At 54.6% G+C, this 15,754-nt stretch overlaps 1 protein-coding gene across 8 annotated transcripts in view; it reads left to right on the top strand.

Annotated features, from left to right (window-relative positions):
* Positions 1 to 11,895, top strand: part of ZBTB7C (zinc finger and BTB domain containing 7C) — a 378,538-nt gene extending 366,643 nt beyond the window's left edge. For all 8 annotated transcript variants that reach the window (XM_065932669.1, XM_065932666.1, XM_065932668.1 and 5 more), the window contains one exon: positions 9,048 to 11,895. In XM_065932669.1, coding sequence (XP_065788741.1) covers positions 9,048 to 9,699 — 652 coding nt within the window. In that variant the 3' untranslated portion in view covers positions 9,700 to 11,895. The remainder of the gene's footprint in view (positions 1 to 9,047) is intronic.
* The last annotated feature ends 3,859 nt before the right edge of the window (positions 11,896 to 15,754 follow it).

The following is a 15,754-nucleotide window of genomic DNA, read 5'->3' as shown; positions in this document are numbered from 1 at the left end:
CAATCCCCATCCCCTTTCCCTCCCCCACTTTCCTCTGGGTCTTTCCCACAGTCCACTTTCCGTGAGGGCCATTCGAGGCTGAGTCCCTGCCTTCCCTAGGGAAAGTTTTTAGCTCGGTCAGTCAAGACAGTCAGACTTCTCACCCTCTTGACACCAGAACATCCTTTGCGTGGGCCTCCTGGCCTGGCCTCCATGCTGTGTTACATAGGAGGGTCGCATTCCAGACCCTCCCTCCCAGCGCATTCCTGCTGATCACTGAGGGTGGCCTCTGTGCCTGCCTCGGGCTCACCACCCCCCTCCAGGCCAGAGTAGCCCTCCAGCCTGGGGCCCTGGCCTCCTTCAGATTAATCCTGCTCAGCCATCTGGGTCCCCAGGCCTGTTTCCAGCTGAAGCAGCTCCATTCCCACCTCCATTCGTAGCTCCCCTCACTCTGTTCCCACTGGGCACTGGCCCTCCTGAGAAAGGCCAGAAAAGCTTTGAGGACCCACCCCCTCACTCAAAGCAGAGATACTGGGTGTGGGGGGAGGTTGGGGACTCTTATTTCTCACAGTGGGCTGTGGCTGGACATGATGGGCACCCCCCCCCCCAACACCCCTCCCCATCACATTCTTCAGAATCACTGGTTCCTTGCTTCCCTCCTGCCTCCTCCCCAGAGCTGCCCTGTAGGATTCCTTTCAAACATCAGAGAGCCTCAACCCTGGCCGTCCAGGTCAGGGTTGCCTGTGACTCTTGCTATAGCCAAGTCCCCTCGCAGCCTTTCCGTGGGGACCCCCTATACAGCTGACTCCTTACAGCCACCAGCTGTAACCCCACCCTCCTTCCCCAGCTGGAGACTCTTCAGCTCCACTTACAGCCGCAGCTGCTGCCTCTTTGACTCAGAATTCCCAGCTTCCCCTGCAAGGCAAAGCCACTCGCTGGACTGAAGCCCAAGAGGGAGAGGGACCCAGGACCTGCTGCCCTCATCTCCTTCTCTTGGACACTACTTCCCTTTCTGGGGCCTGAGTCTTCGCCTAATTACAGCTGAGCTTCTACTCTCTGGCCAGGTCTCCTTTCCTTTCTTCTTGATGCTGACCCACTTTCCCTCCCTCCTGGGAGTGACCTCTCTCCGCAAGGTGGCCTTTTGGCTCAGGCTCTGAGTTTCTGCCTCCAGTGCCCACTCCCAGCATGTTCACGCCTCATGGGAACATCATTCCTCGTGACTTCAGCAGCACAGCATGGCAGAGAGGCCTTGGATGGGGGGCCTTCCAACAGAGCCCCTTCTGCCCCCTAGGTCCCACTTGCTGCTCTCATTCTATGGGTGTCCAAGAAGGGCCTGAGGCCTCCCACCAGCATGTTGTCTATTCCTTGGTATCAGGAACCTCACCTCTGGGTTCCTGATTTCAGCCAGATTTCAGCCAGGCCCACGGTTGTCCCACCACTGGTTTCCCCAGCTCTGAGATAACCCTGGCACCCCAGAAAAGGCCTCAGTGGCTTCAGACAGACTGTGTATCTCTGGCCCCATGCTGGCCCCTCCTAGCTCTGACCATCCTATGGTCGTCTGGTCTCCGAGCCCTCTGTCTGTGCCTGAGTCTATGTGTCCACTCCCCCAGCCTGGTCCAAGGTCACTGCTTTCTTCCTGAGGATGGCTGGGGCCTTTGCCGGCTGCAGAGACAGTTCCTGATGAAACCAGTCCCGTGGCTCTCACTTGGGAGAGAGGAGAACTCCAGGACTTAGGGCAGAGGCAGTCTGGACCAAGATGCCCCTGACCCTCCTCATCTGAAAGTCTGGAAGCCCAGGCCAAAGGTCGGGACTCCAGGGGCCACCAGAGGTGCCCTTGGATGGGTCTTAAGGCGTGGGGAGCACGTGGGCCAGGGAAGATGGGAAGGTATTCGTCCTCTCTGCCTGTCTTCTAGAATGCTGCTGTGCTTGGAGGGGTTTTTCTCTGCCCACCCATATCGCAGGGCCCTCCCGCTCCTTGTTGCTCCAGCCCCAGTCATCATCACTAACTGGGCCTGGCCCTGAGCCTGTGAAGGCTTCGGAAGACTCTTGGTTCCTCCTGTCCTGCCACATGGGTCCTTGAGTGCAGGCAGCCTGTCCAGGGAACCCCTAGAGAGCATAACTGGGCAGTGTCCCCTTCCAATCCCCCAGCATCCTGTCCGCAGCCTGGCTTTCCCAGGTGGCTGGAGCCATGACTGTGAAGTCAGAAAACTGCAACACTTGAGAAGAGACCAGTCCCCATGACAACAGAGGTCCCACAGAGGCCCTGGAAAAGGATGGGCAACCTCTGTGCCCTGGGAGTCAGTCTCTGATGCCCCGCAATTCCCCCAGTCTTCACTGAATCCCCTGTGGACACCCCATAAAGCCTGTGACTTTTACCCTCCAACCCCAACGCCTAGTGCAAGCCAGCTGCTGACTGCTCTGTAGCCCGACAGCTGTCGGCTCTCCAGGCAAGGCCAGGAGCCTGGCTGCTGCTGCTTTTTTTTTCCCCCTGTATTTTCTTTTTCGTTCTCCCACTCCTGGCAGCTCTGGGGACCTTATTAAGATAATGTAATGTCATTAGCAGTGGCAGCAGGAAGAGAAATTTCCTCCGACCATCAGGTTACCAAGAAGTCTGGATGGGTGGTGCTAGGAAAGCATTCACCTCCCTGGGAGCCTCCAGGACCCAGAACCCCTTCCTTCCACTCAGGGGAATGAGACCACAAGTTCTGGCTCATCTTTCTCGACGAGAAGCACTCGGAGCTGGAAGGGGGAATGCCTATTGGGGCTTGCGTGGCTGTGACTTGTGCTGGCTCCCCGGTGCGGGGTTAAGGGACGAGATGGCAGACCAGGGGACAGGGCAAGAGAGGAGCGTGTCAGATTTGGACTGGGGAGCTCTGAGAAGCGGCCCCACACCGGCAGCCATGCCCACCCACTATACATTCAGTGGTCAGCACCGGGCAGAACTCCAGAGCATCTGGTGGGTTCTTATCTGAGCAGGATCTGTACCATCTGGGCCACGTGCTGAACGAGGAGGAAGAGAGCAGGGGCTGGCGTGCAGGGAACACAGAACCCAGTGTCTCCCGGGGGGGTACGGCCCCTTGGACAGGGCACGGTGATCAGGGACTCCAGCTTCGGGGTCTGGATCTGCCTCTGACTAGCTGTGTGACTTTGGCCAAGCCTCCTCCCCTCTCTGGGCTCAGTTCCCCCAACACAAAGGGGTTGAAGCAGGTGCCCCCTAAGTTCACACCCAGGTTTATGACCCCATTTATTGCCCAAGATCAGGAAAGCCCTGGACCCATTATGGCACTTCTCTATGCCTCCACTTCCTCCCAAGAATGATGGAAACTCTGACTTCATGGGCTTTAGTGAGATAAGGTATAATTACCTGCACAGTTATGCCTTCACCGGAGCTCACGATTAGTTCTGGCAGGAATGTCCCTGAGCCTGGGTCCCTTTTTTGCATCTTCTGGGGGCCAGTGCTCCTTGCCCATGAATCTGCTGCTTCCTACATCATCTCGCTGTCTAGGCGCCTAACAAGACAGGTCCCCGGGAGCCAGGGACAGGACGGTGGCTCTGCAGGCATGAGGGGCAGCTAAGGAAACCGCACACATGGTGGCCCTGCCCTGGGAATAATGTGCCTGGAAAACAAAGGCAGCAAAAGCAGCCGCTGGACAAGTGTCCCCATCTGCCAGGAGCGCCTGTGTGGCTGAGTGGGGGCCACAGAATGCAGACGGGCAGAGCCGGCGCCAGAGCTCAGGACTTGCTGGGCGGGCAATGCTCATACGTATGTGGCTATTAGAGGGCAGGAGAAGGTGATGCAGGCACGTGGTCCTCTGCGGCTCCCTCCTTGCTCCTTGAGTGACCTGCCCAGGGCTGCGGTGTTCAGGTGCTTTGGAAAGTCAGGGCAAAGAATGAGACCTGGGTGGAGGGGAAGGTATTATGAAAGATTGCACCTAAGTTTGACCTTGAAGGATCCTGGGGATTAGGAGCGGTAGACATTTCGGGCAGGGCAGTTTGCAAGGGTGAAGGCAGAGCTGAAGGACGAGGGTGCAGGGAAGAGGTGGGCGGGAATGAGGGCCTCATGGCTGGGAAGGAAGAAGTGCATCTATGCTTGGACATCTCGTGGGAACCTGAGGATGGAGTGTGGTGCGTCCAAAGATATGCACAGAAGGGGAGGAGCCAGGGCTGACCAGCATCCATCCCATAATATGGCAGTCTCTGAGCCAGGGGCACTGGCAGTCCAGTTCATGCCAGCAGAGATGCAAAGATGCAAAGCTGGCTAGAGCAGGGCCCACTAGGGAAGCAGCGTGTCCGTGTGGTATATGGTGCAATATTGTAAGGTATGCAATACTGTGGTATGTGAGTGCAATACCATGACCACTGTGAGGAGGGACAGCAGACTAGCAAAGAAGAGAGGGTGATTCTTTTTTCCAGCTTTGTTTATATTTGACATATAACACTGTGTATATTTAAGGTGTACAACAGTGATGATTTAATATGCATATATATTGTGAAATGATTACCCTCAGTCATGTTAGTTAACACACCCACCACCTCACTTAGTTACCTTTTTTTGTGCTGAAAGCACTTAAAATCTATCCTCTTAGTAACTTTCAAATACACAATACAGTGTTGTTCACTATAGTCACCAAAGGCTCCTTTGTAACTGGAAGGCGTGAGCTTGTAAGGAGACTTCAAAGCTATGCTAAGGGGTGAGTTAGCACAGAGGCCAATAGACAGGATTGAGTGCCTTGGAAGATTTTAAGGGGAACCCACCAGACTCCTAGTCCTGAAGGAAAATGACTAAGAATTCAGCTGCTGAGAGTCAGGCTGGAACATTCCAGCTTCACTCATGATGCCCCTGCCAGAAGACAGAGAGAAGAGCCATGATATATGAAGCCACCCAGCCAGATTCAGTATTAGCCCATTATTACCCAGATGCAAACACTCTCAGAACTCTAAAGTTCTTCCCTGGTGGCTCAGACGGTAAAGAATCTGCCTGCAACGCAGGAGACCCAGGTTCAATCCCTGGGTCAGGATGATCCCCTGGAGAAGGGAATGGCACCCCACTCCAGTATTCTTGTCTGGAGAATTCCATGGACAGAGAACCCTGATGGGCTACAGTCCACGGGAGTCACAGTCAGATACAACTGAGCAATTAACACACACATTGAGCCTCCCACTTTAGAGCTCAGGAAACTGAGGCCCAGGGCAGCTAAGGACCTGGTCTGGTTCTTGGAGTGTGCCGAGCCGGGGCCCAGCTCTGCCAATGCACTTGCACATCACATCCATGTGGAAAGGCCATTACTGAAATAAGGAGGCTGGGCCACCTTAGAAAGCCATTCCCTCCCTGGAAATGGGCTGGGCTGGATCAGTGTTTTCAAGGTCCTGGGAAGCATACTGCTAGCAATGCAGGTTACTCGGCCCCTGATTCAGACACGCTCCAGTAAACTAAACGATCGCTCATTTTTTTCCAGGACTAACTTAAGAGTTCCGTCCACTCCCCTCCCCACTGCTTGCAGGAAAAGTCTTCCCTGGGGACAGTGGCTCCTGCCCAGGCTGAGCTGCTCCCACAGCTTGGCCCAGCCTTCTGGCCCGGGAGACAGAAGGCTGGCTGCCGATGCCCTGGTGTAACTGTCTGGGCTGCACTTTTTGAGGCAGCCCCTACAGGCCTCAGGCTGGGAACACTCTGTAGGAAAATCCTCCAAAGAGCCTGCAAACAAACCCCGCCCAGTTAGCCCTCCAGGCCCCTCTGCCCCTCACTGCCTGGTACCTTTGGGAAAGCTCTTTGACTTCTCTGAGTCCCCAGCTCTTCTGGGATCCAAGTGAGGAAATTGATCCAGGTGTGTTGAATTAAGCTCATGCAAACCCAGATTCCTGGTCAATAGGAACTCATGTCCAGCCCTAGGTTCAACTCTGCACAGAGAAGTTAAATAACTTGCCTAAAGGTCATCCAGCAAGTCAGTGGAAGATCTGCAGGTGGAAGGGGTTCCCACACCCCTAATAGGGGCCCCCATCCTGCTCTACACCTTGCTTGTGAATAATGACCTTCCAGGGCCATTGAGATGGTATATTCGCCTACCCCGAGCAGGCACTCAATGAGACAAAGTTACAGTCACCTTCTCAGCACTTCTCACACAGTTGGGCCAATCGCTGCTGAGGTGTGATTTATTTTAGATGCCCTAATGAAAAGCTCAGAAGAAGCAGTGCATATTTAAAGGAGGCCCTTGACATTTGAAGATTTACCACTTGCATTGTCCACTATTTGAGGGTGACCCTCGGGGTTGATACTATTAAATATATATAATAGTAATTTTTTTTTTAAATCGACCTTATAAGGTTACAGTGAGGACTGAATGAGAGGATGTATTTAAAGCCCCACTGATGACTCTCCACCAGGCCCTGAATCTCCAGGATGGAGTCTCTCAGCCAATGAGTGAGCCTGGTCGAGCACCGAGCATCAGCATCTCATCAGAACCTGAGCGAATGTGTGGGGTCCCAAGTCACAGTCCCCAGCACTGAACAGCATCCCTCCAGGGGTACAGATAGCGCTTTGCACCCCGCCCTTCCATGTTCACACAGCCCACAGCGCAGGACTGAGGACAGAGGCCTGAGCTCTTCTGGTCCCAGCTCAGTCAGACACGCTTAGGGACTTCACCTACCTCCCTGGGCCACCGTTTGCCCCCAGCCAAGTGAAGGATTAACCTAGGCAGGTGGTTCTCAGACCAGCAGCAGCAGCAGCAGCAGCAGTGGCATCTGAAAGCTTGTTCAAAATGCAAATTCTCTGCTCTCTCCCCACAGACCTCCTGACTCAGGCAGTCTGGGAGTGGGGCCCAGTCCTCCGTGTTTCATCAAACCCTGATAATGGCTCATTACGTTTAAGACCCACTAGCCTACATGCTAAGTCCCCTTCCTGCTCCAAAATCCAATCACCTGGATGAAATGTGGATTACGGAGACCCTAAGAGCAGGATGCTGGTGGGGGGAGATGTGCATGAGATGTCACAGGAGGGTACTCACTGTGCAGTTGTGGGCAGCTGGTGGGTTGCAGGCAGGGCAGGGACCCGGGGGTGGGGGGTTCTGGTGTGTGGAGAATACCAACCCTCCCTTCCTCCTCCCTGCCCGCCCCGCTCTCCACCCTCTCCCCCCAGGTGCCTGCCCGCCTTCTAGAGACGGATCCATCCTCCTGATCCTTCTCCCCTGCTCCCCCACAACGTGCTCATGAAAGTCCTTTTCTCTCCTGCTCTGCCCCTGGGGAGCTAGTCAGAAAAAAAACGAGAGCCAGTGAGACCTCTAGCGGCCGGGGGGACACTAGGCGGCCAGGACCCGCTCCTGCTGGCGTCCTGGGCTGCTGCTGAGTGTGGTTTAAATCTGACCACTTTAGGGCGGGTGCCTGGGCTCCACATCTGCTCCGACCTCAAACCCAAGCCAAAAATGACAGGCAGATGCTCCACCCAAGCCACACCTGCATGGAGGAGGTGGGAGACTGCACACAGCTTCCTGGCCTGAGGGGCCTGGTCAAGGAAGGCTCAGAAGGCCGGAGAGAGTTCTCACGGCTCCACTGACTCCACCTCGGCCAGCCTGAAAGGTTCCTTTAGCTGGTTTAGGCAGCATTCAGTCTTTACAACAGCCGTGAGATATCAGTCCTCCTTTCAAGACCACCAGGAGGTGTGTGGAATCCAGTTCAACACAAACCCAAATTTCTGTGCATCATCTCTGGACACCAGGAACTGATGTCTCATGCGAGGTTCCTCTCGTGCAGAGAGGTTGTTATTCACCTAAGATCACTCAGTTAGCGGTGGGTCTGCAGCTGGAGTAGGGGCTCCCACACACCCTACGGGAGGCGTTCCCCCACATCATAGCTTACCTCTGAATAATACCACTTAAACCCTGAAAAGCTTTGCCCTAGCTTAGGCTGCATTCTTGTTGCACCTGGCTCTTTTGTAAACCCTGGAATTGTCTGCAGACAAAGAGGAGAGCCCAGGGCTGGAGCTAAGAAACCACAGTGCAGGAGACTTGAACAACGTGTGCCTGGTATCTGTAACTCTCAGATTAGTGCTGAGGACAGGCCGGTCTCAACAGCCCAGGGGCTGGGATGGGACCAGGGTGAACCCAGAGGGAAGACCCCGTTGCCTGGAGAGAGTGGAGCTGAAAGTGTGATCCAGTATCAGAAGTGGCTCCCGCTTGGAGGACAATGAAAGATCGCTGACTTTCGGGGGGGCCTATGGCCCCTGAAAGTCTATTTTCCAGTGTGTGAGACAGGCCCTGACGGAGTGGATTCTTCATTCTCTCTGATCTTATTCCTAAAAGGTGTTCTGGAGTGACAGAGGCCTTTCAGAACCCAGCTCCCACTCTACTCTCCAATCCAGGGGAGGAACCACGCCTGTTTGGAGTGGTGCAGTAGTTGAAGGTGGGCTTCCCAGGTGGCGCTAGTGGTAAAGAACCCACCTGCCAATGCAGGAGATGTAAGAGATGCAGGTTTGATCCCTAGGTGGGGAACATGGCAACCCACTCCAGTATTCTTGCCTGGAGGATCCCTTGGACAGAGGAACCTGGCGGGCTACAGTCTAAGGGGTCACAAAGAGTTGGACATGACTAAAGCGACTTAGCACGTGTGCGTGTGCGCGCGCACACACACACACACACACAGTGCTGCGGCTGCTGCTGCTAAGTGGCTTCAGTCGTGTCCGACTCTGTGCGACCCCACAGACGGCAGCCCACCAGGCTCCACCGTCCCTGGGATTCTCCAGGCAAGAACACTGGAGTGGGTTGCCATTTCCTTCTCCAATGCATGAAAGTGAAAAGTGAAAGTGAAGTCACTTAGTCATGCCCGACTTTTCAGGACCCCATGGACTGCAGCCCACCAGGCTCCTCCGTCCATGGGATTTTCCAGGCAAGAGTACTGGAATGGGGTGCCACTGCCTTCTCCACACACACAGTAGTTGAAGGCAAATTCTAGCCAGGGTCCCATTCCTGGGGTTGACACCATGGCAGTAGGGAGCCTTGACTGGTTCTGGAGGGAGGGCAGCAGAGAGCCAGGAGCGTCCCCTGGGGTTTCAGGCAGGGACTGACTCTGACTCTGCGTTGCAGGCAGGACAAGCTGAAGATCCACATGAGGAAGCACACAGGGGAGCGGCCCTATCTGTGCATCCACTGCAACGCCAAGTTCGTGCATAACTACGACCTCAAGAACCACATGCGCATCCACACGGGTGTAAGGCCCTACCAGTGCGAGTTCTGCTACAAGAGCTTCACGCGCTCCGACCACCTGCACCGCCACATCAAGCGCCAGAGCTGCCGCATGGCCCGGCCCCGGCGCGGCCGCAAGCCCGCGGCCTGGAGGGCCGCCAGCCTGCTCTTCGGGCCCGGCGGCCCGGCCCCGGAGAAGGCGGCCTTCGTGATGCCCCCCGCGCTGGGCGACGTGGGCGGCCACCTGGGCGGAGCCGCCGTGTGCCTCCCGGGCCCCAGCCCCACCAAGCACTTCCTGGCCGCGCCCAAGGGCGCGCTGAGCCTGCAGGAGCTGGAGCGGCAGTTCGAGGAGACGCAGATGAAGCTGTTCGGGCGCGCCCAGCTCGAGGCCGAGCGGAACGCGGGGGGCCTCCTGGCCTTCGCGCTGGCCGAGAACGTGGCCGCCGCGCGGCCCTACTTCCCGCTGCCCGACCCCTGGGCCGCGGGCCTGGCGGGCCTCCCTGGGCTTGCCGGCCTCAACCACGTGGCCTCTATGTCTGAGGCCAACAACTAGGCTGGTCCTCGTCCACCCCGCTCCTGCTTTCCCGTCCCCTCCCAGGCCCACCTGCCCCATCGATGGGTCTGAACTTTTTATTTCAAAAGGAAGAAAAAATAGCAGCTGCAGTGGTATTTTCCAGGCCTCCTGAGGCAGTTGCCTCCCCTTTGCTGGTGTCTGAGATGGGCATCTCCTCCCAAAAGGCCTGGCCTCTCCCTGGCTGCCTCTCCCCACCCTCAAAGAGAAACTCACAGGGGCCCATATCACAGCCGGGGCCCCAGGCCATGTGTCCCAAAGTACCTTGGAGCTGTGAGGGTCCAGAAGGAGGGAGGTGGCTTGGCCAGAGGCAGACCAGATGGAGCAGGGAGGAGGGTAGGGTCCTCAGACACGCGCCCTGTGAGCCCCTCGGCTGTGTGGTGGAGTCCCTGCTAACTCTGTTCCAAAGGGTTCATTCTCCCCGTCTCCAGTGGTCCTGGGAGCCTTAGAGGAGATGACCTATTGGCAGGGAGGCCTCCTGGAGTCAGGAGTGAGGCTCCTGGAATCCAGACCCATTTTTCCCTCCCTGTCCTGTGACCTTGGACCGCTTCACCCACTGTACCCCAGTTTCTCCCTGCTGTGAAAGAGGGCTGGTGATTTCATTTCCCTCTCCCACCCACCCACATGCTCATATCTGCCCATCCCTCCAAAGAGAAGCCTTGAGAGAGCAGGAGCTTTGCACTCCTAATGTCCCTGGTGACACTATTTTACTGGACTTAGTTTTATCACATCCATCTTTACATTAGCACAGGTGAGAAATGTGGCCACGCTAGACAGGGTGACAGAGGAAGAGGGCTTGGGTGGGGCTTGTCCACAGCCCCCAAGCAGCTTTGGGTAACTCCAGATCCTACCTCCCCTAGGGGCACATCCAGAGACGACCACCTAGCATGGTCCCCACCTCCACATACCCCCGGCAATGCCATAAGGAGCCTTTCAGGACTCCTGGGGCCAACACAGAAGGACGGGGCCACCTCTAAACACCTGGCCGTTGCCTCCCTCCATCTGATTCCCAGAAACAAAGCGCTCAGTAACCCAAGTGTGTGTTCACTTTTCGGTGTGGGCTTCTTGGGGCTTAGGCACTGCTGTGTTTGAACACCCACAGCCCCTCCCTGGCCCCCTGGGGAGGAAGCCGGGTGTGCTGTGTGGGGAATCAGAGCCTTGGCTGCAGGACGGGCGTGGGGGGCTCTGTGAACGAGGGCTGTCCACCCCCTCTCCCGGGCTCTCCGGTGGGCAGCCGTCCTGAGAAGGAAGACAGCTGGGGCCTTCCTGATCTCTCCGCTTTCCTGCCCTTCCCTCCCTTTTCTTGCTGAGTTTGCTTTTGCTTCTCAGTAGCCCAGAAGGGGGGCGAGTTCATCTGGGTGGGTGGGTGAGGGCTGGTTTCCCCAACCCTGGAGCTGTGGACACAGAGACTTCGGCTCTTCCTATCGCCTTGGCTTCTTCCTGAGCAAACCCACACAAAAAACAAAAAGGCCAGAGAAGACCACAGACTCTGTCCCTCTCTCAGCTCCCCCGCTCCCTGAAAGAAACCCCTGCCTCCACACACCACCTCTGGCCCTTTCAGCCAGAGGGAACTGTTGCTGACACCCTGTGGTCCTCGGATGTCATCTGCTGGGCAGCGCCTCTCAGATTCCTATCTCCATTTCCGCCCTTCACTTCTGGAACCCACCAGCCAACATGCCCACGTCCCCTCTCCTCAGTCAAGGGAGTGGGGCTGACCCAAACTTCAAGAGAAAACAAGGGAAGATGAACAAATTAGAATCCAGTGGTGTTGGGGCTTTTGTTTTTATTTTGTAAAGGTAATGACTTCTTATAAACTCAATTTTTCAGATGACTGGTTAGTTCTTTTTGTTTTCTCTTGGTTGCAATTTGGAGTTGTACATTGTAAGATATCCAAAGATGTCGAGTACTGTATGATCAAGAACTTGAAGCAAATGGGTCGTAGGGATGTTTGTGTTTTGTTTCCTTTTTTTTTTTCTTTTGGATGTTCCGATTTCCCTGTCTGTGGGAGAACTTTGGAAGTTTTTCTATTTATAACTTTTTTTATGTGATTGCTTTATGTAAAATGACACTCAACAAGGTTTGCCTTAGTGATTCAAGGGACAATCTTCCATAACTTTGGTTGCACGCCGCATCCCGTCAAGAAAAAGTCTCAGCTAATTTTCTGGCCTATTTATTAAACAGTATTAACTGACTGGATGAAATGATATTGAGAGTTGCACTTCTGTGAGAGGAGATAGCCACAAGATAATGTGCAGACATTTGTGGCTTTAGAGTTTGACAATTGGGTGTCACAAACTTATAAAAATGTTGAAGACACCTTTATAAAAAAAAATTACCAATCTTTGACCCTTATTTAATAACGTGAGGGACAGCGTTTTAAGTAAAAGAAAGCCACAGCTACTCACCTCGCTGGTTCCATTGATTCCCCTTTGCAGGTGTCGGGGTGGGGGCTTTGAATGGGGTCAACTCTACTCAGAACCCAGAGCTCAGGTCGTCAGTGGTCCGCTGCAGTTTTGATTCGTGAGGCTCTGCTGGATCGTAAGCTTGTGGGTATCTGTGACTCCGAGTGAGAGGTATGTGTATGTGTGTGTTCACATGTGCAGATATAGCCTTTGGTGTGTGAGCAAGGGAGAGTGAAAGGGGTGCTGACCATTTTAACATGACAGTCCTACCAGTCACCTAGCTTGGCATCCAGAGCGACCTGTGGCTGGCCTTGCTACCATCTCAACCTTTTCCTTTTACTCCCTGGCACTGGTATTGGACTTCTTCTTTATTCACCTGATTGTCTCTCCCAAACAGGGACCATTAGACCCTGAAGAAGGTAAGGGAATATAAGGGGTCAACCCTACTCAGAACCCAGAGCACCAACTGTTGGAGTGAAATTGATCTTGAACTGCGTTTTCTATATAACCAAGAATTAACCTAGAGTTGCTTTTCTGTCTTCAGATCCCCTTTCCTGCCGTGGTAAGCACTCTTATAAACCCAATGCAGCATTTCTCAGTACAGGGAAAACAACGGATCTGGGTTTCAGATCCAGACTCCAAAATATGTGTCCTCAGGCTGATTGCTTTTCTACCTTGGTCCTCACTTGCCTCATTCGAATAGGAAAAGAGATTGAGTTTCTCCAAGAAACTCAGGAACTTAGAGCTTCTCCAAGTTTTCTACCCAAATTAAACACCCCTCAGCCAAGGGGGCCTGCCAGTTGGGAGATTGCGAACTGAATTTTAAAGAAGTAGCCTGAAGCAACCTTCCCCATAGTACAAAACTCCTCTGAAGTCTCCTGTTGTGGCTTTGAAATTCACGCTTTTACATTCTATTACACAAGGGGCTTCCCTCGTGGCTCAGTTGGTAAAGAATCCACCTACAATGCAGGAGATCCAGGTTCGATCCCTGGGTTGGGAAGAACCTCTGGAGAAGGAAATGGCAACCCACTCCAGTATTCTTGCCTGGAAAATCCCATGGGCAGAGGAGCCTGGTGGGCTACAGTCCATGGGGTCACAGAGTCGAATAGGACTAATGCAACTAAACCACATACAATAGGTATGCGTTTGTCTTAATTTTAAAATATCGTCTTGAACATCATGACTTGCCTTTCCTCCAGGATCTTCCAGTAAATTCAATGCCCCTTGGCTGCCTTGCAACTTGGAGAGGCCCAAGCGCGTGACTGACTGAGGACTTGAAGATAAACCTGGCCCCGTGCGAGGACTAGGAGGGCAGCTGCTTGTCTGGATCTGGCTCAGCTCGTGTAGTCTAGCATCACTGGGTCCCCTTTCTGGGGATCAGTGTCCACTGAACGCCAGAGGTGAACAGGGGGAAAGGATGGGGAAGTGGGCCCACTGGACCCTGGCTTCTGGGGGCTCCTGAGCTCATGTGAGTGAAGTGGCCTCTAGTCCTGGCCAGTTAGGTGTCTCACAGAGCCACATAGGACATGGCAGGCCCCCTGATGTGCTCAGAGAGTGGGGGTATGGACAGCAAAGGGAACTTCGGTAGAGAGGGAGGGCCAGGGAGGAGGCCGAGGCCACTGAAGACAGGTCAGAGAAGCAGGTGCGTCTTAACCTGGAGAAGAAGGTTTAAGAGATGTTAGAACAGGCCTTGGACCTTCTAAAGTTCTGTTAGGTAGAGACAGGATCATACCAAATGTTTGGCCAAATCAAACCAATAGGGGAGAGATTCCAGGAGACAGCCAGGTGCCCAAGCAAAGGAAGACGACTTCCTACCACATGGAATTGTCCTAAAGGGGAATGAGGTCCCTTGTGAGGGAGTGAGCTCTTGGTCACTGGAAGGGTTTAACCTCGCCTTCCAAGAAGCAGAGATTTCTATGTGGAAGGAGGACTTTCTGGATGGCCCATCCCTTGGGTCACGCCATCTGACTTATGAAAAGGAGAATATCTATCCTCATGGAAGAAGGTGGTACCAGGAACAGGGGGTGACGAGTGAAGATAAGTTGGGACACCTTCACAAAACTCAGTGTGGGGGCTTATGGCTGCCTGCTAGCCACCCCCCCTAACCCCCCAGTGACCTGGACTCAGTGAAACAGGACTCTGTGTAGAAAAGGCCCTGATTGATTGTGAAATCCCTGACGTGCGACAGGAGAACAGTAATGAAGCAACAGGAAGTTAAGACTGTCTCCTGTCTCAGGCCTTCATCCGAGCCCAGGGCCCGCCCTTCCCGAGGGGAGCAGAGGTCCCCGCCACGCCCGGCACACCTCTGCGCAGACCCCGCTTCCTCCTCTCCTGGGACCTCACCCCGGCGCTTCCTGCCGTTTCCAGAGACGGGGACAGCTGGGTTTCCCCTTGCACTTTCCCCTCTGAGAGCCGGCGGAGGGAGGGCTTCTGAAGGGAAAGTGAGAGAGGACAGGGGTCTCCTCGGTCAGCCCCCTCCATCGGAAGAGGCTGTCCGTCAGCCCGCAGAGGTCCCGCAGGAGGGGAGCGCGACCCGCACGCAGAAATCTGACGTCCCCCGGGACCTGGGACAGCTTCTAGAACCAAGGATGTGTGTATCCGAGGCCCCACCTCCCCGTCCCGCCGGGACCCTCCCCTCTGTCCAAACCCTGAGCGGAGGAGCCACGCCGCAAACGCGACTCACAGGCTCCCTCTTCCGGCCCCTGCAGCCCCTGCTCCCGATCAGGATGGAAAGAACGGCCCTAGCAAAGCAGGTCAGTCCGGCTGATCCCGAGGGATGGGCTGGAAACCAGACCAGTGGGCAGATAACCAGTCTGCCCCAGCCTCACAGCCGCCCCCCTCGCCTTCCCTCCCTGCTTTGGGCACCGGAGGGGAAGGGACGGGGGACGGGAGGCAAACAACAGCTTCTTTCCTCCCTTCAGGTTTGAAGCACTGAGGATGGAGTCAAATACGCATTTCCAGCAATTGATGGGGAGAGAATTCCCTGGGGGAGGTCCTGCTCATTCTCCCTCCTCACCACACCCTGGGCAGGATGGCTGTGACCTTGAGGGGCAGCGCCACAAGGCCCAAACAAACAAAAAAAAAAAGGGCCCAGAAATAGCCTAATAAATAAAGACATCTCAAATCTGGACAATTCTGGAAAGCCTCAGAACTGATCACTTTATCTGCACCAGACACGCGCGCACGCGCGCGCGCGCACACACACACACACACACTCTCTGTCACACTCACACACACATACACAGTCACACACACACAGAGTTATCACACTAATGATACACAGGCTGATGTCATTCTTCCTTGTAACAACAGGAGACCCAGCAGTGCACCAATGAGACCCGGCAAAGGTTTTCCCCACCAGTCTCCCTACTGGAATATTTGTAACGCACACCCTCATTTCCATCCTTTTGGTTCCTCTATTTAACCACGAACTCTGACCCTGACAACTAGAGCAAAAGAATAAACAAATAGGTTTCTGGAAAAAGGAAGGAAGATAGGGTGAATCAGATCCCGTTCCCGTGTTCCTCTAAAAATGAATAAATTAAGGGCAAACCCTCTGAGTAACGTAAGTCTTTATGCCCCTGGAACATACTTACCTGCATTGGTCAGCTGGCTCTTAGCCTGTGGGGGACACG

The sequence above is a fragment of the Muntiacus reevesi genome, chromosome 4, assembly GCF_963930625.1.
Source record: "Muntiacus reevesi chromosome 4, mMunRee1.1, whole genome shotgun sequence".
In the NCBI taxonomy this organism is placed as follows: Eukaryota; Metazoa; Chordata; class Mammalia; order Artiodactyla; family Cervidae; genus Muntiacus; species Muntiacus reevesi.
The sequence above is the reverse complement of the archived record's forward strand: the minus strand, read 5'-3'. Positions and strand labels throughout refer to the sequence as shown.